The sequence below is a fragment of the Denticeps clupeoides genome, chromosome 7 (assembly GCF_900700375.1).
Source record: "Denticeps clupeoides chromosome 7, fDenClu1.1, whole genome shotgun sequence".
In the NCBI taxonomy this organism is placed as follows: domain Eukaryota; kingdom Metazoa; phylum Chordata; class Actinopteri; order Clupeiformes; family Denticipitidae; genus Denticeps; species Denticeps clupeoides.
In genome coordinates, this window is record NC_041713.1 from 3,198,245 (window position 1) to 3,212,893 (window position 14,649).

Consider the following 14,649-nt stretch of genomic DNA (forward strand, 5'->3'; position numbering starts at 1 on the left):
AGCAAAAGAGCGAAGGGACGTCGTCAAAATTCAAGAGCCAATTTGTGGGACAATGCAGTGCAACCGCTGCCTTTTATTTCACCGTGGTTCTTATGGTTCCACTCCCATCATCTGACCTTCTCACACCTTCTCACAGCGCTGTGTGGTGTGTTGTGTGTGTGTGTGTGTGTGTGTGTGTGTGTGTGTGTGTGTAAATAAAGGACTGCCTAGTCAACCGTTTTTGACAGTTTGTGCTCTCTGTCTCCCTCTGAAGGAGATTTCAAGGCTCAGAACAATGGAATTAGTGAACATCTTGCCCCAGTGGTAGGACAAAAACTGATGGGCTCAATATAGCGCTACAAAGCACCTTTTCACTGTGTCTATGGAGACCATATTTTGCCACATTCTGAAATAAATACAACAATACCACAGGAATTTCAAACTCTAAACCGATACGAAAGGTGGTACATGATACTCAATACTACATTCAGTACTACAGGGGGAGAAAAAACAAACACAGGACCTTTTTAATAAATAAAGAATAGAATATTTTTTAATAAAGCCAGAACACCACACACACACACACACACATATCCATTTGTATCCATTTACAGGATTTGGTAGATGCGTTTTAAATATCAATCATTGAAAACCCTCGTTTGGTGGCTCACTAGGACCCGATCTGTAGATGTTGAATGAGTGAAATTTGTCCTCTGCATTTAACCCATCACCCTGAGTGAGCAGTGGGCAGCCATGACAGGCGCCCGGGAAGCAGTGTGTGGGGACGGTGCTTTGCTCAGTGGCACCTCAGTGGCACCTTGGCGGATCGGGATTCGAACCGGCAACCTTCAGATTATGGGGCCGCTTCCTTAACCGCTAGGCCACCACTGCCCCGACATTTATTGAATATCAAAAGTGTCTGTAAGAGCTCTTTTTGTCCAAAAAATTTCTAAACAGAAAGGTTTTCAGTTTGCATTTGAAGTTTTTTAATGACCCAGCTTTTCGGACGTCTAGTGGAAGTCCCTTCCACCACCTAGTCTCCGAGACAGAGTCGAGATGAATGCTTTCCTAGCACCTGGAGAGATGGTGGTACCAGGTGAGGACCAGAGAGCTTGAGGGATCTGAGGTAGGAGGGTTTGTAGACAAACTTCAGTATTTTGAATCTGATGCGAGGGCAGCTACAGGAAGCCAGTGGAGGGAACACGCCCGTGCAGTGGAGTGGAGGCAGTGGAGAAGCGTGGGAGAATTTGGGAGCAATCAGTTGAAGTTAGAGGAAGACCAGCCAGGAGTGAGTTACAGAAGTCCAGTTTGGAGATGACCAGACAAGTATCTGAGTAGCATGAGTTGATAGAAATGGACGAATCCTCCTAATGTTGTACAGAAAGAATCAACATGAACGAGAGGCAGTGGGAAATGTGGGAAGAGTAGGAGAGGGAACAGTCCAGGGTTACCCCAAGGGCGACTTTGTGAGTTGAAGACCAGTTGTCTTTTCGTCATTTCGTTGTGTCACCATGTGCTGTACTGTGAGAAATGACTCTTATGAAGACATGGTCCCCGGGAAGCATCCCTTCCTCTTTTACCAGAAGGCATATGTCTTGCAATAACATAGATCAGCCTCTCAGACCTCTTCCCGCCTCTTAAGAGCCCTTTAAGCAAATTATTCTAGAACAAGAAGTCAGCGAGAGCTTCTGTAGGGAACTGTGTGTGTGTGTGTGTGTTACTATGTGGGGACCCTGGGACTTGTGAGGACCTTTTTCGGCTATTACACTACCTACTTTGTTCGATTTGTGCAACAAAGTAATCAATTAATAATAAAGCATTTTCTTCCATTTAATTATTTTAAATGATATTTGGTTTCGAAAATAAATGTGTTCTTGCTGGACGTGCTCCCTGAAAGTAACTGGGAATATTTCAAGATTTTTATCAAAACACTGAATCTGACAGCAGACTTCTGACTGTTATCAGGGTGACTAAAGTAAATGACCCCACAAAGGGTCAGTACGTGCGGCCCCCTGATGCAGCGGTGCTGCCCTCTGCTGGTCACTCGCCTGCTGTAGCGCCCGAAGTCACCGGGCGCCATGCCGATGACCGCAGCGCTGTCCTCCAGCGTCGGATCAAGGTGGAGCTCTGGTGACCATTCAAAGCGAATGAGTGTGAATAAAATGTTTTTAACTGTTCAGTTCTGCTTCGCACTTTTGCCTATTTTTTCAACTGTTGCCAGATCTTGCAAGACTGTACTAGAAAGAGACTAGTACAGGATCATGCAGTAAGTATAATATCATCTCACATAGATAATTTTATAATCCCAGCTATAAAATAGCTTGAAATGGTCTATACGGACACTTTAGGATGTAAAGGAGGCAACCGATTGAATCGGACACACGACTGGATGCTTTTTGTGCATTATGCCCCGATCCCATGGCTTCCAGATGGTCCAGATCACTCCTGCACGCTCCCTCAGATCAGCAAACGAAAGGAGACCAAAAATTCCTTCTTCACGGAGTCTCCGATTCCAATCATCTCTGTTCTCCGTTGTTGTCCCTGGCTGGTGGAACAACCTGCCCTCCTCCACACGACTAGCCGAGACTATCACCACTTTTAAGAAGCAGGTGAAAACCCACTTGTTCAAAAAATATTACAGACAAATCTAACACTTACACAAGCACATGCGTACACATTGCACAAACAATACAAAAATGTATAAATACATTATAATTTTTCTTCGTCTAGCACCTAACAATCTCTGAGCATGCTCTTCACTGACAAGTCTGAGCCTTATCAGGGCTCTTAGTTTGTAAACTCGATATTCAATAGAAATCGAACGAGAATTGCTGGTGTCTTCCTCTTGTAAGTCGCTTTGGATAAAAGTGTCTGCTAAATAAAGTAAAGTAAATAAAGTAAAGATGGTCAACAGGGCCTGCATTCATCGTTCTCATTTCATCAAAAGTGCACACGCCCCGAGCCCCTTGAGAAATGGAGAGGAAAATCTCCCTTTTTAAAAATACACGAGCGTCTGGCTTCAGCTGGTCCCTCACACAAACACACGGCAGCGATTTCGATCCTCCTGAAAAACCACTCTCTCACAAGATGTATGAATATAAACTGTGCAAAAGGTTTAGGGTTCAGGGAAGCTATTAAAGGTTTTTTTTTCCCCCAGCTGTCTAAAATAACTAAATAATGAATAAAAATGAAATTATTAATAGCAAAAGATGTAGTAATGTTGACATGTAGAGTTGTGCTATAAGAACTTGGGGTCGGTCTCTCCCAGCTCTGCAGAGTAATGAATGAAAGTCTACACGTGGAGAACATTATTGTATTGCAGCTCGGAGAACTCTTTCTCTGCACACATAATGTCGTCGTTCCATGAATATGTTTATTAGATGTGCGGTGCTGGGGCTTCTCTGCGTGGTTGTAGGTAGACGGAGGGCTGGGTCGGGTGCCTGTAGCTCGACTTGATGATGGACTCGGTAATCCCAGTACAGAACCAGCGGCCGGTTCGTTTTTAAACAGCGGCGTTAAGGACACAGCGCCACAACTCCGAATGACTTCCTCTGCTTTATTAAGTATGAATTCATATGTACACAGACGGCGGGAAAAACCAAATGACAGCACTTAGGGCCAGGAAGGAGACGCCGGGAGCCACGCCTCGACTTGGGGCGCCATGCGCCGCAACGCGGGTCTACTCTTCGCCAGACTACGGGGGAAAGTAAAACGGGGAGCCTGGCTGCTTCTCCTACGTACGGGTTCGGAGGGGGAGATGTTGGACTGACGTACAAACAACACGGCGCATCGTTATCGGCTTGGAGAGGACGTCCCCGGGCGTGAACCGTCGGCCTCCTTCCCACAGCGGCGGGATGGGTTTGTGGCTGGACTGGGATCAGATTTAACCCCTCGACTCCAGGGACCTGGGGGAGGAGACGGGAGGGAGAACGTGAAGAAGACCAGAGCAAGGCGCCGTACCAGGTGACATGAATGTGCCTCTCGAGCGCGAAGACGCACGAGTAGCTGGTGTGCTGCTGGCGTCTCCTGGCGCTCCTCATCTTCTCGAAGCGGGCCTCCATCTCCTCGAGGACCTTGGGAGTGTAGCGGACCACCAGCTTGACGGAGCCCTGCACCGCCTTCAGCAGCTCCACGGCCTTCTCGTGGTGCTCGCCTTCCACGCTCTGCAAACGAGCAAGTCGTGACCCTCAACACCCCCTACTGCGGCCCAGGGGGGCGCTGGCCAGTCGAAAACCCTCCACTCACCACTCCGTTGACGGAGAGCAGCTGGTCGCCGCGCTTCAAGCCGCCCTGCCGGTCGGCCACGCCCCCCGGGATCACCCTGGAGATGTAGATGGGCGAGTTCTGCTCCTTCCCGCCCATGATGTTGAAGCCCAGGCCCTCGTCTGTCTTCGGGAGCTCCACCACGCGGGGGTGGGCGTGGCCCTCGCTGGCCGCAAACGCGGCCACTGTGGCCTGAAAGGGAACGCGACGCCGTACAGCGCTGCCGTCACCGTTATTGGAAAAGCAGCACGGTGCACCTACCTTGGCTGTGGCCTGGGCACGCACCTCGGGACCCCCAACGATGTCCAGGGTGTCGTAGAGCTGCTCGTAGACCTGCCAGAAGCACATTTACACATTTTACACATTTACACATTTTACGTCCTCAGACGTCTTGCTCAGGGACACAATGGTAGTAAGTGGGATTTGAACCTGGGTCTTCTGGTTCATAGGCGAGTACCCGCTAGGCTACTACCACCCAGTAGCACATATTTAATATATTTTATATTATTATATTTACATTTACAGCATTTATCAGACGCCCTTATCCAGAGCGACTTACAATCAGTAGTTACAGGGACAGTCTCCCTGGAGCAACTTAGGGTTAAGTGTCTTGCTCAGGGACACAATGGTAGTAAGTGGGATTTGAACCCGGGTCTTCTGGTTCACAGGCGAGTGTTTTACCCACTAGGCTACTACCACCCTATGGTATTTTACTGTCCCTGTAACTACTGATTGTAAGTCGCTCTGGATAAGGGCGTCTGGTAAATGCTGTAAATGTCAAATGTAAATTCTGCTGGACATCACAGGCGTTCTGAAAATAAAATTCTGCTGGACGTTCCGGACATCGTAAGAGGTGTGAAGTTCAGAGAGGTGAAGAGTTCAGAGTTGAAAGTGTCCTCTGTATTTAACCATCACCCTTGGTGAGCAGCGGGCACCATGACAGGCGCCCGGGGAGCAGTGTGCGGGGACTGCGCTTTGCTCAGTGGCACCTCGGCGGCTCGGGAATCGAACCGGCGACCTTCCGATTGCGGGGCCGCTTCCTTAACCGCCAGGCTCCACATGTTCGGCGCAGGCAGGATGCTCGGAGGGAGGGTACCTCTCGGACCGCGGCGCAGAACTTGCTCTGGAGGACCCGCTGGAGGGCCTGGAGTTTGGGCGGAGGCAGCTCGCCGCTCCTCTGCAGCCGGTCCAGCAGCTCGATCACCCGGCACACGTCTGGCACAGGAGGAGGAGGAGGATGTGAGGTGCCGGTGCTGGTGCTGGTTCCGATGCAGCTCCGGCCGTGTGTGGGTGGGTGGGTGGGTGGGTGTTCGGGGGAATTCTCACCTCGTTCCAGGCACAGCGGCTCGGCCATCGTCGCCATCTCGGCTTCCTTGCCGGCGTGATAGTACGACGACATCATGAGGCTCCTGCGCTACGGTGTGAAAAATGATGTGCAGCGCGGATTATGTTCGGATTTTTACCTTCTCCGGGCCCGGGACGAGCTGGATACGCGCAAAGTCCAAAATGACGATGATAATAATAATAATAATAATAACGGGGGAAGCGTCAAAAAATGTCCGACTGCGTTCCGCCACGGAACGTGCGCGCCCCCGACGGACTGCGCGCGACCGCGGCCGTGACGCAACTTACGGTCCTCAGAATAATAATTATAAGAAAAACTGTTGCACTGTGCAAAAACGATCATTGACAACATATTGTTAAAAGATAAAACTACGCCTCGAATACACCGCCACAGCACGATCGCGTAACGCAGGTGTGGCGGCGTGTTCCCACGCAAGGTCAAACGAGATCACGTGGCTTTAAAATCACCCGTCGGTGGCGAATACCAATCAAGTTGTGGAGTTTATATAATTCAATTAAAATGTACATCATCCGTTTAAGGGGCAGTGGTGACCTAGCGGACCTTTACTGAGAAGGTCGCCGGTTCGAATCCACTTTGCCTGCCCACTGCTCACCAAGGGTGATGGTTAAATGCAGAGGACACGTCTCATTGTGTCACCGTGTGCTGTGCTGCAGTGTAACATGTTTATTCATGCTTTGGTGTGTAGCGCGTGTCATAATTGTCCTATATCGGGGGACTGTCCCGAAGAGCATTTTACGCTACGAAACGAGGAGGAAATTCATTCCGTACGCAGTTAAACATTCTAAATTAAAGTCGCCACGTCATTGTCTTATTGGGACTCTGTATTGGTTCCAGACGAACCGCAGAGCTTCAGGTTCTGCAAGGTTCGCCCCAACGCAACATCCTTGATTGGCTACAGTCAGACGTCATTAAATCCGAGATTCGAACGTTTTTGTTTAGTTTTTTTTTTTTATTCTGGAAAATACACATACAGGTGATGCAGCCAGTTCCCTGTTTTAAATCTCTTGGGAAAAACCACACACAGGACACAAGATACTAATTTAAAAAAAAAAAAAAAAAAAAAAAAAAAAAAAATTTATTAAAGAAAATTATAGACGCAACACAAAACCATAAACTGCCACAGCAAGAAGGTGGTGCCACAAGATTATTTTCTTACCAGAAAGAGAGGAATTAATAAAAAAAAAAACAAAAAGCATGGGTCACATTATGGCAACGTATTCCAAAAAGAGTACGACAAAAAAGGTCAGAGAAGCCTACAGAGAGCGATTCAGTTCCTGGCAGGGGCGGGGCTGGGCTGATCAGGACCGCGTTTACGGTACAGCCCAGTAAGACCGGGTGGGAGATCTGGGAATCGGCCCCAAACACGTGAACATGGATAATTGAAACAGATCCTATATCTATATATGATGAAGGGGGTCTTCACGTATCGGTGTCGCCGTAACACATGCCTGGGTGGCGGCCGAGGGGGCGGGGCTCAGGCGCCGGAGGAGGACGCCTAGTACTCTTCAGCCGGCGGCTCCATTTTGAAGCCGTTCTCGTTGGAGCCGTAGCCTTCGGCCGACTGCGTGGAGTCCTGGTCCATCATCATCGCCATGCCGTCCTGAGAGCCCTCTTCAGACTTGGGGGCCGCCGGCTGGCTGCCCTCGTCCCCGTTGCCCAGGCTCTCCAGCTCGCCAGCGGAGGGCGCGTGTCTGCTGTCGCGGCGCTCTGCTCCGCCCCTCTCGCGGTCGCCGCGGTCCCGCTTGTGCTCCCGGTCCCGCTCGCCTCTCCTGCGTTCGCGATCTCGGTCCTTGTCCCGGTGGCTCCGCCTCCGGTCCCTATCTCTGTCGCGATCCCGGTCCCTGGTCCCCCTCTCCTCGCCGTCTACGACCGCCTCCTCGGCGCCGGCCATTTCGTCTCTCTCCCCCGCGTCGGCCATGGCGCCATCCATCGGCGGCCCCTCCTCTCCTCCCTCGGGCCCCTTCCCTCGCTCGCGGTCCCTCTTCCTATCGCGGCTGCGGCTCCTGCGCTTGCGCTCGCGATCCCGACTCCTCTCTCGACTGCGGCTGTCGTTAGGACCACCGATAGGTGCGCCGCCGCCGCCGGCGCCACCGCCAGGCCCCCTCTCTCGTTCTCTCCTACGCCCGCCCCCGACAGCCTCTTCGGGCGCCGCGCCCCTCTCGCGGGACCGCGAGCGCCGGCGCCGCTCTCGGGACCGCGAGCGCCGCCTCTCGCCGCGCTCCTTGTCGCGGTCGCGCTCCCGGCTCCGGTCCCGCCGGTCTCGGTCGCGCTCCCGGTCCCGGTCCCTGCACCAAACGGAATTGGGCCTAAATTGGAGAGCAGGAAAAAAAAAAAAAAAAAAAAAAAAAAAACTCGGAAGAGCGCCGACTGAGCGCCGCTCGCTCACCCGCCGATGGGACGGTCGTCGTAGCGGGACGTGTCGTCGCGGCCGGAGTGCTTAATGTTGACGTCGGCTCCGCCCCTGCGGGTGCCTCCGAGGCCGCCGCCTGTGGAGATAAAACGTGGTTTGGTCACCGTCGGGGACGTGGCGGAACCCCCCCGGCGGAAAGCGCTGGGCGCGGCGGACAGTTACCCAGCCTGCGGGGGTGCCAGCCCTTCACGGTGCGCCCGCGCTCCACGTCCACCAGCACCCGGCGCCCGTCGATCTTCTTCCCGTCCGCGTGCTTATAGGCCGCTGCAAGGAGAGAGCAGGGGCGTGAAGGCGGGGCCGTCGGCGCGCCACGCGTGAGCTCGCACGCAGCCTGAGGCGGCACACAATTGAGACTTACCTGCGGGACAATGCGTACGGGGAAAAAAAAGCGGCGTATTCCCGCTCACGTACGCGTGTTAAATGCGCGAGAAGGTTCTGTTTACTGCTAGCTTTAGCATCAGGGTAGAGGCTGCTGCATTGGACCAATTATAAAACCCCAAATTCTGCAGTATTAACATTAAAAATACCTGAAGACAGAGTTAATAAATGTTTATTTGCCATAAGTGGTCATATATTTGGGCCAAAACAGCAATCCTTTTAAAAACGCCAAACATGAGGGAATACAAAAATTCATCCCCTCCAGTAGAATGGAACACATACGGAACCGATGGAACGGACATAGAACCGTTCATCTTCATTCAGCCTTAGCTCGGGTAGGGGAGAACCGAAGGCCAGCCGGTCCAGACAGAGGTATGGGTGTCAGGAACAGTGCTTTAACAAAACCACCTTACCAGTGTGTGTATTTTTTTTAAATATATATATAAAACACTAAAGCATTCAGAACATTATATAGAAATGCACACGCTGCCTGTAAAGGGCCATGAACCATGGCTCACCGGAACTCTCTCAGCCCAGCGAACATTCTAGAAGAATAAACATTCGGACTCATCTGTGGATCATGGCACCAGCCCCGAGGAGGCTCGAGTCCATCTGGCATGACGGCCAAAATAACGCTTCAGCAGTCAATCCGATGGCTAAAAATTGCATTACAGGTGATCATATCAGGCATTCAAATATCTCTTTTGTTCCTAAAGCTTTAAATGGTGTAACAGCTATGCCAATTATTCTTACATCAGGCCTGGTCTTGCGTTAAAAAGGGGCAAACTGGCCTGTCGTCATGACGTTGGTGACGTGGAGTAGTACAATATAAGCACCGCCAGTCTAACAAGGTTAGACTGTGATGGAGCCACACATCGCGACGCCATTGCCCGCCGCACAACAAATGTTTAGGACCATGTGTGACATCACAGACGACACTGAGCCAACTCACGCACACTCGGGCAACATCTTACCTGCCAGACTTCACGCACACCCACACACTCATCCAGACACATTAAGAAAACCTCACCTTTAAAAGGAAACATTTGGCATAATAAAGAAAATATTGTTCTTTACACTAAGTGGTAACTGGGGAGCACATGCTGCTTGGCCATCCAAATTAAATCAATAATGGGCTAGTTTAAGACCCCTGTTTTTTTTTGGGGGGTGGCAGTAACATGGGAACCTGGTCAAAACATGGGTCTGTGCCCCAAAAAACAAAACAAAAAAATACTAGTACCTGCGCCTTACCACAGAACCCTGGGGTGCTATCTCACCACGCCTGGTCAAGGGCCACCCCACACTGGCAGAAACATCCGGGAGTGCAGTGTAATTCAGGGTCCCGAAACGTGAAGACTAAGCACACAATCACTTAAGCCGGAGGACGTGGCGTGATCCATCCCGCTACTGTGGTCTGCACTGCTGAGACGGAGGTCCATATGACAACCAGTCAGAGGGCCTTACCCCATACCCTCACCTTCCTAGCCTACCAGAGGGCCTTACCACAAACCCTCACCATCCTAGCCTACCAGAGGGCCTTACCACAAACCCTCACCATCCTAGCCTACCAGAGGGCCTTACCACAAACCCTCACCATCCTAGCCTACCAGAGGGCCTTACCACAAACCCTCAGCTTTCAAAATTTGTATTTTTTAATTTTTTTAATTTTTTTTTTTTTTTAAGAGAGTCTCCCATAACCAGAGGGCCTTACCCATAACCCTCTATCATTTTACAGAGAACACTACCCACTTATTCCACCCCCCTCCCCAGCACAACACATTGGCACGCTGAATAAAGTGGTAGTGTTTGAAGGGAGCTACAGTAGTGTACCTCACCAATGTTAACTGCGCTGGTTGAAATAACCTGGGTCTTCCCTAGCATGACTAGGACGGCGTGTGTGAGGCAGCTGTGATGCGGTGAACTACTCGGACCCCTAACTCTAGCACCGTGTACTCTGAGTGCAGCCCTAAGTGTTGCCTGGTTTGTTCCCCTCGGTTGCCTGCTCCATTAAAGCCCACGCAGAGCAAGGGTCCCACAGTTATACTCCGTAAGATTTAGGAGTAAATGGGTTCATTTGAGGGCGGCAAACTAACCTCACAAAAATCACTTGGTTTACATGCATGCGCGGATGTCAGATTTTAAAAAAATAAATAAATAAATAAAAAATAAAAATTCATGAACTAGTTAATATTGAGATTTTCTTACTGACTTACGACTTCCGTAAAGAAATTTGGTCAAAACTGATGCATGCCAGGGCGAATTTACACAGCATATTCAATCGAGCAACGCATGCACAGTTGGGTTTTATCTATAGACTCTACAAACCTATAGCGCAACGACACTCAGAACCATTACACAACAGACTCCTCTGGTCCCAACAAGTCCCCTTCTCTGGCATTTAGTAAGTAAATTAGTGCAGAAGCAACAACGCAAGTCCAAAAATCTTAAGGAGTATACCATGGACCTTGTGCAATTTGAAGGAAAAAGGTTGGGTGGCTTTAAAAGAACAGCCAGACTGAAAGGACACCCCTTCACTGAGGTCCGAGCTGGGGTACGTTCAATGGCCAAAAAAAAAAAAAAAAAAAAAAAAAAAGAAATACAAATAAAAAGTGCAACTCTAGATCCTGTTGACCAACGCTCAGAACCATCCTGTGCCTGGAGCACCAAATGGCGCCCGTCTTGTCCACTGAACGTAGCCCACGCTCTATCCTACTGGGACGTGAGGGTGTGAAGAAATCTTACCCATCATACAAACCCATCATACCAACCATACACTGAGCAGTGGTAGGAGGGTGTAGATGTATCAATACCACCAGCATGCTCTGAATGCCAGCTCTGGCCAATAGCCATCAGAGATAGGCGGCTGCAGTAGCAACGAAAACACACAGTTAATACAGCTCCATGGGTCCCACCTACATCAACACTGCCTGAGTGTCACACACCCACCCACCCAAACACACATACACAGCATAAGACGTGCAGGCACAGGGTCACCTTCATCTTACCGTCGCTCTCCCAGCCAGAAACAACACTCCCAGGGATGAAAACGCCTAAACATTGCACACCTGACTTCACAAAGAGTTGTCACGTGACTTAAATGGACCCTCCCCACCCAGTCCAGTGTTCCACACAGATGCACACACATGAATGGACTCATACATACAGGAGATAAGCCCCTGCTGGAGCTTACAGGGGTAACGGTTGCGCACACACACACCAAAGCGGCCAGGTTCATGGCTTGGCCAGAAGTAGGTTGATTAAGTGGTGCTAGACCATACCTAAACTCCCATTAAAACTCCGCATGGCATGCCACACCCGACTGGTCAGATTCTCTCAGAAACAAACGCTCTAAAGTGGATAAGACACGGTACTCACAGTGCATGTCGCGCTCGTGCTCATATTCGATGAAGGCGTAGCCTCTGGGCTTCCCGGTCTTCTTGTTGTAGACTATGTAAATCTAAAAAGGAACCCAAAACACAAGTTGCAGAATGGTCACAGTGCACAATCTTTGGAGCAATTATGAAGGGAGGAAAATAAATAAATAAACACTACATACTCTTTTGATTGGCCCATAGACCTCAAACTCACGGCGAAGTTTAGACTCCGTGGTGTCATAGTTCTGTGACGGAACAAGCAAAAGGTTAACACCAGTCCTTCTCATACTGCATGAAAAGAACGCTATACAAACTTCACTTACAACACGAGCCACAAATAGAGTCTTAAACGCATCTCCCTGTGCATTTGGGTCATTGTGGGGATCCCCTAAAGGAAAGCAAAGGGAAACAATTAGTAGTTGCAGTCTGATTAGCCCCTTATCGGGGGGTGGGGTGGTCTACACTCATCTAAGAGACAGGATAGCATTGACAATACTTCTGTCATTTACATTAAACCATGACCACATTTCTATAACTTATACACTAAAGACTCTCAGACTAAAATAAACACCGTTTTAATGGATTATTCTGGACAAACCCCATCAAAGACTGGGCTGTACATCTATAGGACACATTTAGTGGTGTTCAGTGTGACTATTACATTTACAGCATTTATCAGACGGTCTTATCTAGAGCAACTTACAAAGAGTAGTTAAAGTGAACTACACGTCACTTGTCTGTGTATTAAACAATTTATTATAGTCAAGCAATGAGCTCTGTGATCGGTAACTTACAAAGCTTCAGTTCCTCTTCCACAACTCCCTGCCTCCTCTCAATCTTCTCCCGCCTCTGTGGGGGAAAAAAAAAATATATATATATATATATAATTTTTTACATTGCAGATGAACTCCAAATACAAAAAAACACACTAAATCAGTGACAAACAGCATTTAAGTAGAACACTGTTCTAACTAGACCCACCTTCCTCTCCAGCCTCTCCTCTCTGGTCTCAGCTCTGGTCGGTGGAGGTGCATCTCGGGGGTCCTAGAAGGGGAAAAAAAAAAAAAATAATAAGTTTAATTCTACCCACTTCAAGCCAGTTAACAATGCACCAGATGAAGTACACTCCACACCTCGAAGTGCCGGATGAAGGGGGCGATGCCGCAGTATGGCTGATTATGGTGCTTCTCGTGTGGAAGCTTCTCCAATTGTGGCAAGAACGGTATGGGGTCCCGCGGGGCAAACAGTGCCAGCAGGTTGGGAGGTAGAAACTGTGTCATTTTTCACCTGAGGGGAAAAAAAAAAAAAAAAAAAAAAAAAGTTTAAATTTATACACATATCAGCATTTTCAGCATCACATTTCGTTTATGCCATTAACCAGCCCTCATACAGTGTGGCTTACAATGAGTAGCGACAGGGACAATCCACCTGGAGACACTCTCCGTTTAGTGTCTTGCTCAGGGACACAATGTATTACATTTAAGGCATTTATCAGACGCCCGAATCCAGAGCGACTTTCAATGAGTAGTTACAGGGGACAGTCCCCCCTGGAGCAATTTAGGGTTAAGTGTCTTGCTCAGGGACACAATGGTAGTAAGTGGGATTTGAACCTGGTTCATAGGCGAGTGTGTTACCCACTAGGTATTAGTTGCACAGAATCCTACAAAAATGCCTTAATGCAGTTTCAAAGTGTGTCTGTAGACTATGGAACAATTTTTAAAATGTGCTCCCATACATTTCTGCCAGAGGAAAAAAAAAAAAAAAAAAAAAGTTTCTCAGTTTAACTGTGACAAGTATTTTATGCAGAGATTTTACTTGAATAGCCACAATTGTATTTCAGACATCCAGAAATGCATTTTGACTAGTCAATTCAAGATATCCGAATATTGACTAGTAAGAATTATGGTTTAACATGCCCACAATTACATCTAGCTAGTCTAAATTCCACTTCAGATATCTGAAACGACGTGGCCGATTTCAGCATTTTATGTTAAAATGGCATCCGCAAAATTCCTTCACGGGATTTCTGGAACGTCTTTCTAGGCACAGGAAATATTTTAAATATATTTTTGTAGATACCATCAATTGAATTTTGACTAGCAATATCTTCTGATTTAAGTCATTGCGACATCATAGCCGGTCAAACTGCAGTCGTAGATATCTTTAATTCGACTTTAGGCAAAACGTAGCTGCAGATATCCCAGGCGACACGTCTGACGAGCCGAAAGTAAATGTTTCTCCGGTCTACACGAATCTGCTTCGGCTGTTAGCGGGTCCGCAGAGCAGTGGTACGCAGCGCGAACATTTATTTTTCATTTCAAGCGAGGAAAAAGAAAAACTACAAACGCGAGAGGCGCTGGACGCACTGTGATGCAGAGAGAAATAGAGAGAGAAAGAGAGACCGCCACATTCCCACAAACGACGGCGCGCAGCTAACTGCTAACCAGGCTAACGCACCAGGCCCCGCTAAACAAACCGCCGACTCACCTCAACTCCTCATGCGCAACGCTCCACAAAGCAAAATATAAAGAGAAAAAAAAAACAAGGCTGCGAGTGTGGACGGGGAAACACCGGTTTATCGCCGCTTAATCTTCGACGAGGCACGACGCTGGAGTATTATTCACCGAGACCGCCGACCACACGTCTCTTTCTCTTAAAATGGCGGCAGGTCGTAAACCGGCACCGCTTTACGACACCGGAGGCTTTACGACAGCGAAGTCCGGCGGTTTCCAACATATACTACAGAACAATAGAAACTTACATTTGAAATCGTATGTACAGTACAGGCCAAATGTTTGGACACACCTTCTCCTTCAATGTGTTTTCTTTATTTTCGTGACCATTTACATTGGTACATTCTCACTGAAGGCATCAAAACT

General features: G+C 48.8%; 2 protein-coding genes across 3 annotated transcripts; both read right to left on the reverse strand.

The window, feature by feature from the left end:
• Nucleotides 1–3,521: 3,521 nt before the first annotated feature.
• On the reverse strand, nt 3,522–6,029 carry lin7b (lin-7 homolog B (C. elegans)). 2 transcript variants are annotated; one of them, XM_028986322.1, is made up of 6 exons: nt 5,569–6,029; nt 5,339–5,457; nt 4,504–4,575; nt 4,225–4,434; nt 3,979–4,142; nt 3,522–3,884 (listed from the first exon to the last, which is right to left on the reverse strand). In XM_028986322.1, the coding sequence occupies exons 1-6, from the start codon at nt 5,642–5,644 to the stop codon at nt 3,863–3,865; spliced, it is 663 nt and encodes a 220-aa protein (XP_028842155.1). In that variant the 5' UTR covers nt 5,645–6,029; the 3' UTR covers nt 3,522–3,862. The 2 variants fall into 2 exon arrangements, with proteins under 2 accessions (XP_028842155.1, XP_028842154.1); XM_028986321.1 differs by having other exon boundaries at nt 4,225–4,575.
• Nucleotides 6,030–6,724: 695 nt separating this feature from the next.
• Nucleotides 6,725–14,436, reverse strand: snrnp70 (small nuclear ribonucleoprotein 70 (U1)). Its single transcript, XM_028986301.1, has 10 exons — nt 14,258–14,436; nt 12,904–13,057; nt 12,752–12,814; nt 12,565–12,619; nt 12,094–12,158; nt 11,953–12,015; nt 11,772–11,853; nt 8,181–8,282; nt 7,995–8,094; nt 6,725–7,893 (listed from the first exon to the last, which is right to left on the reverse strand). The coding sequence occupies exons 2-10, from the start codon at nt 13,048–13,050 to the stop codon at nt 7,104–7,106; spliced, it is 1,467 nt and encodes a 488-aa protein (XP_028842134.1). The 5' UTR covers nt 13,051–13,057; nt 14,258–14,436; the 3' UTR covers nt 6,725–7,103.
• Nucleotides 14,437–14,649: the final 213 nt, after the last annotated feature.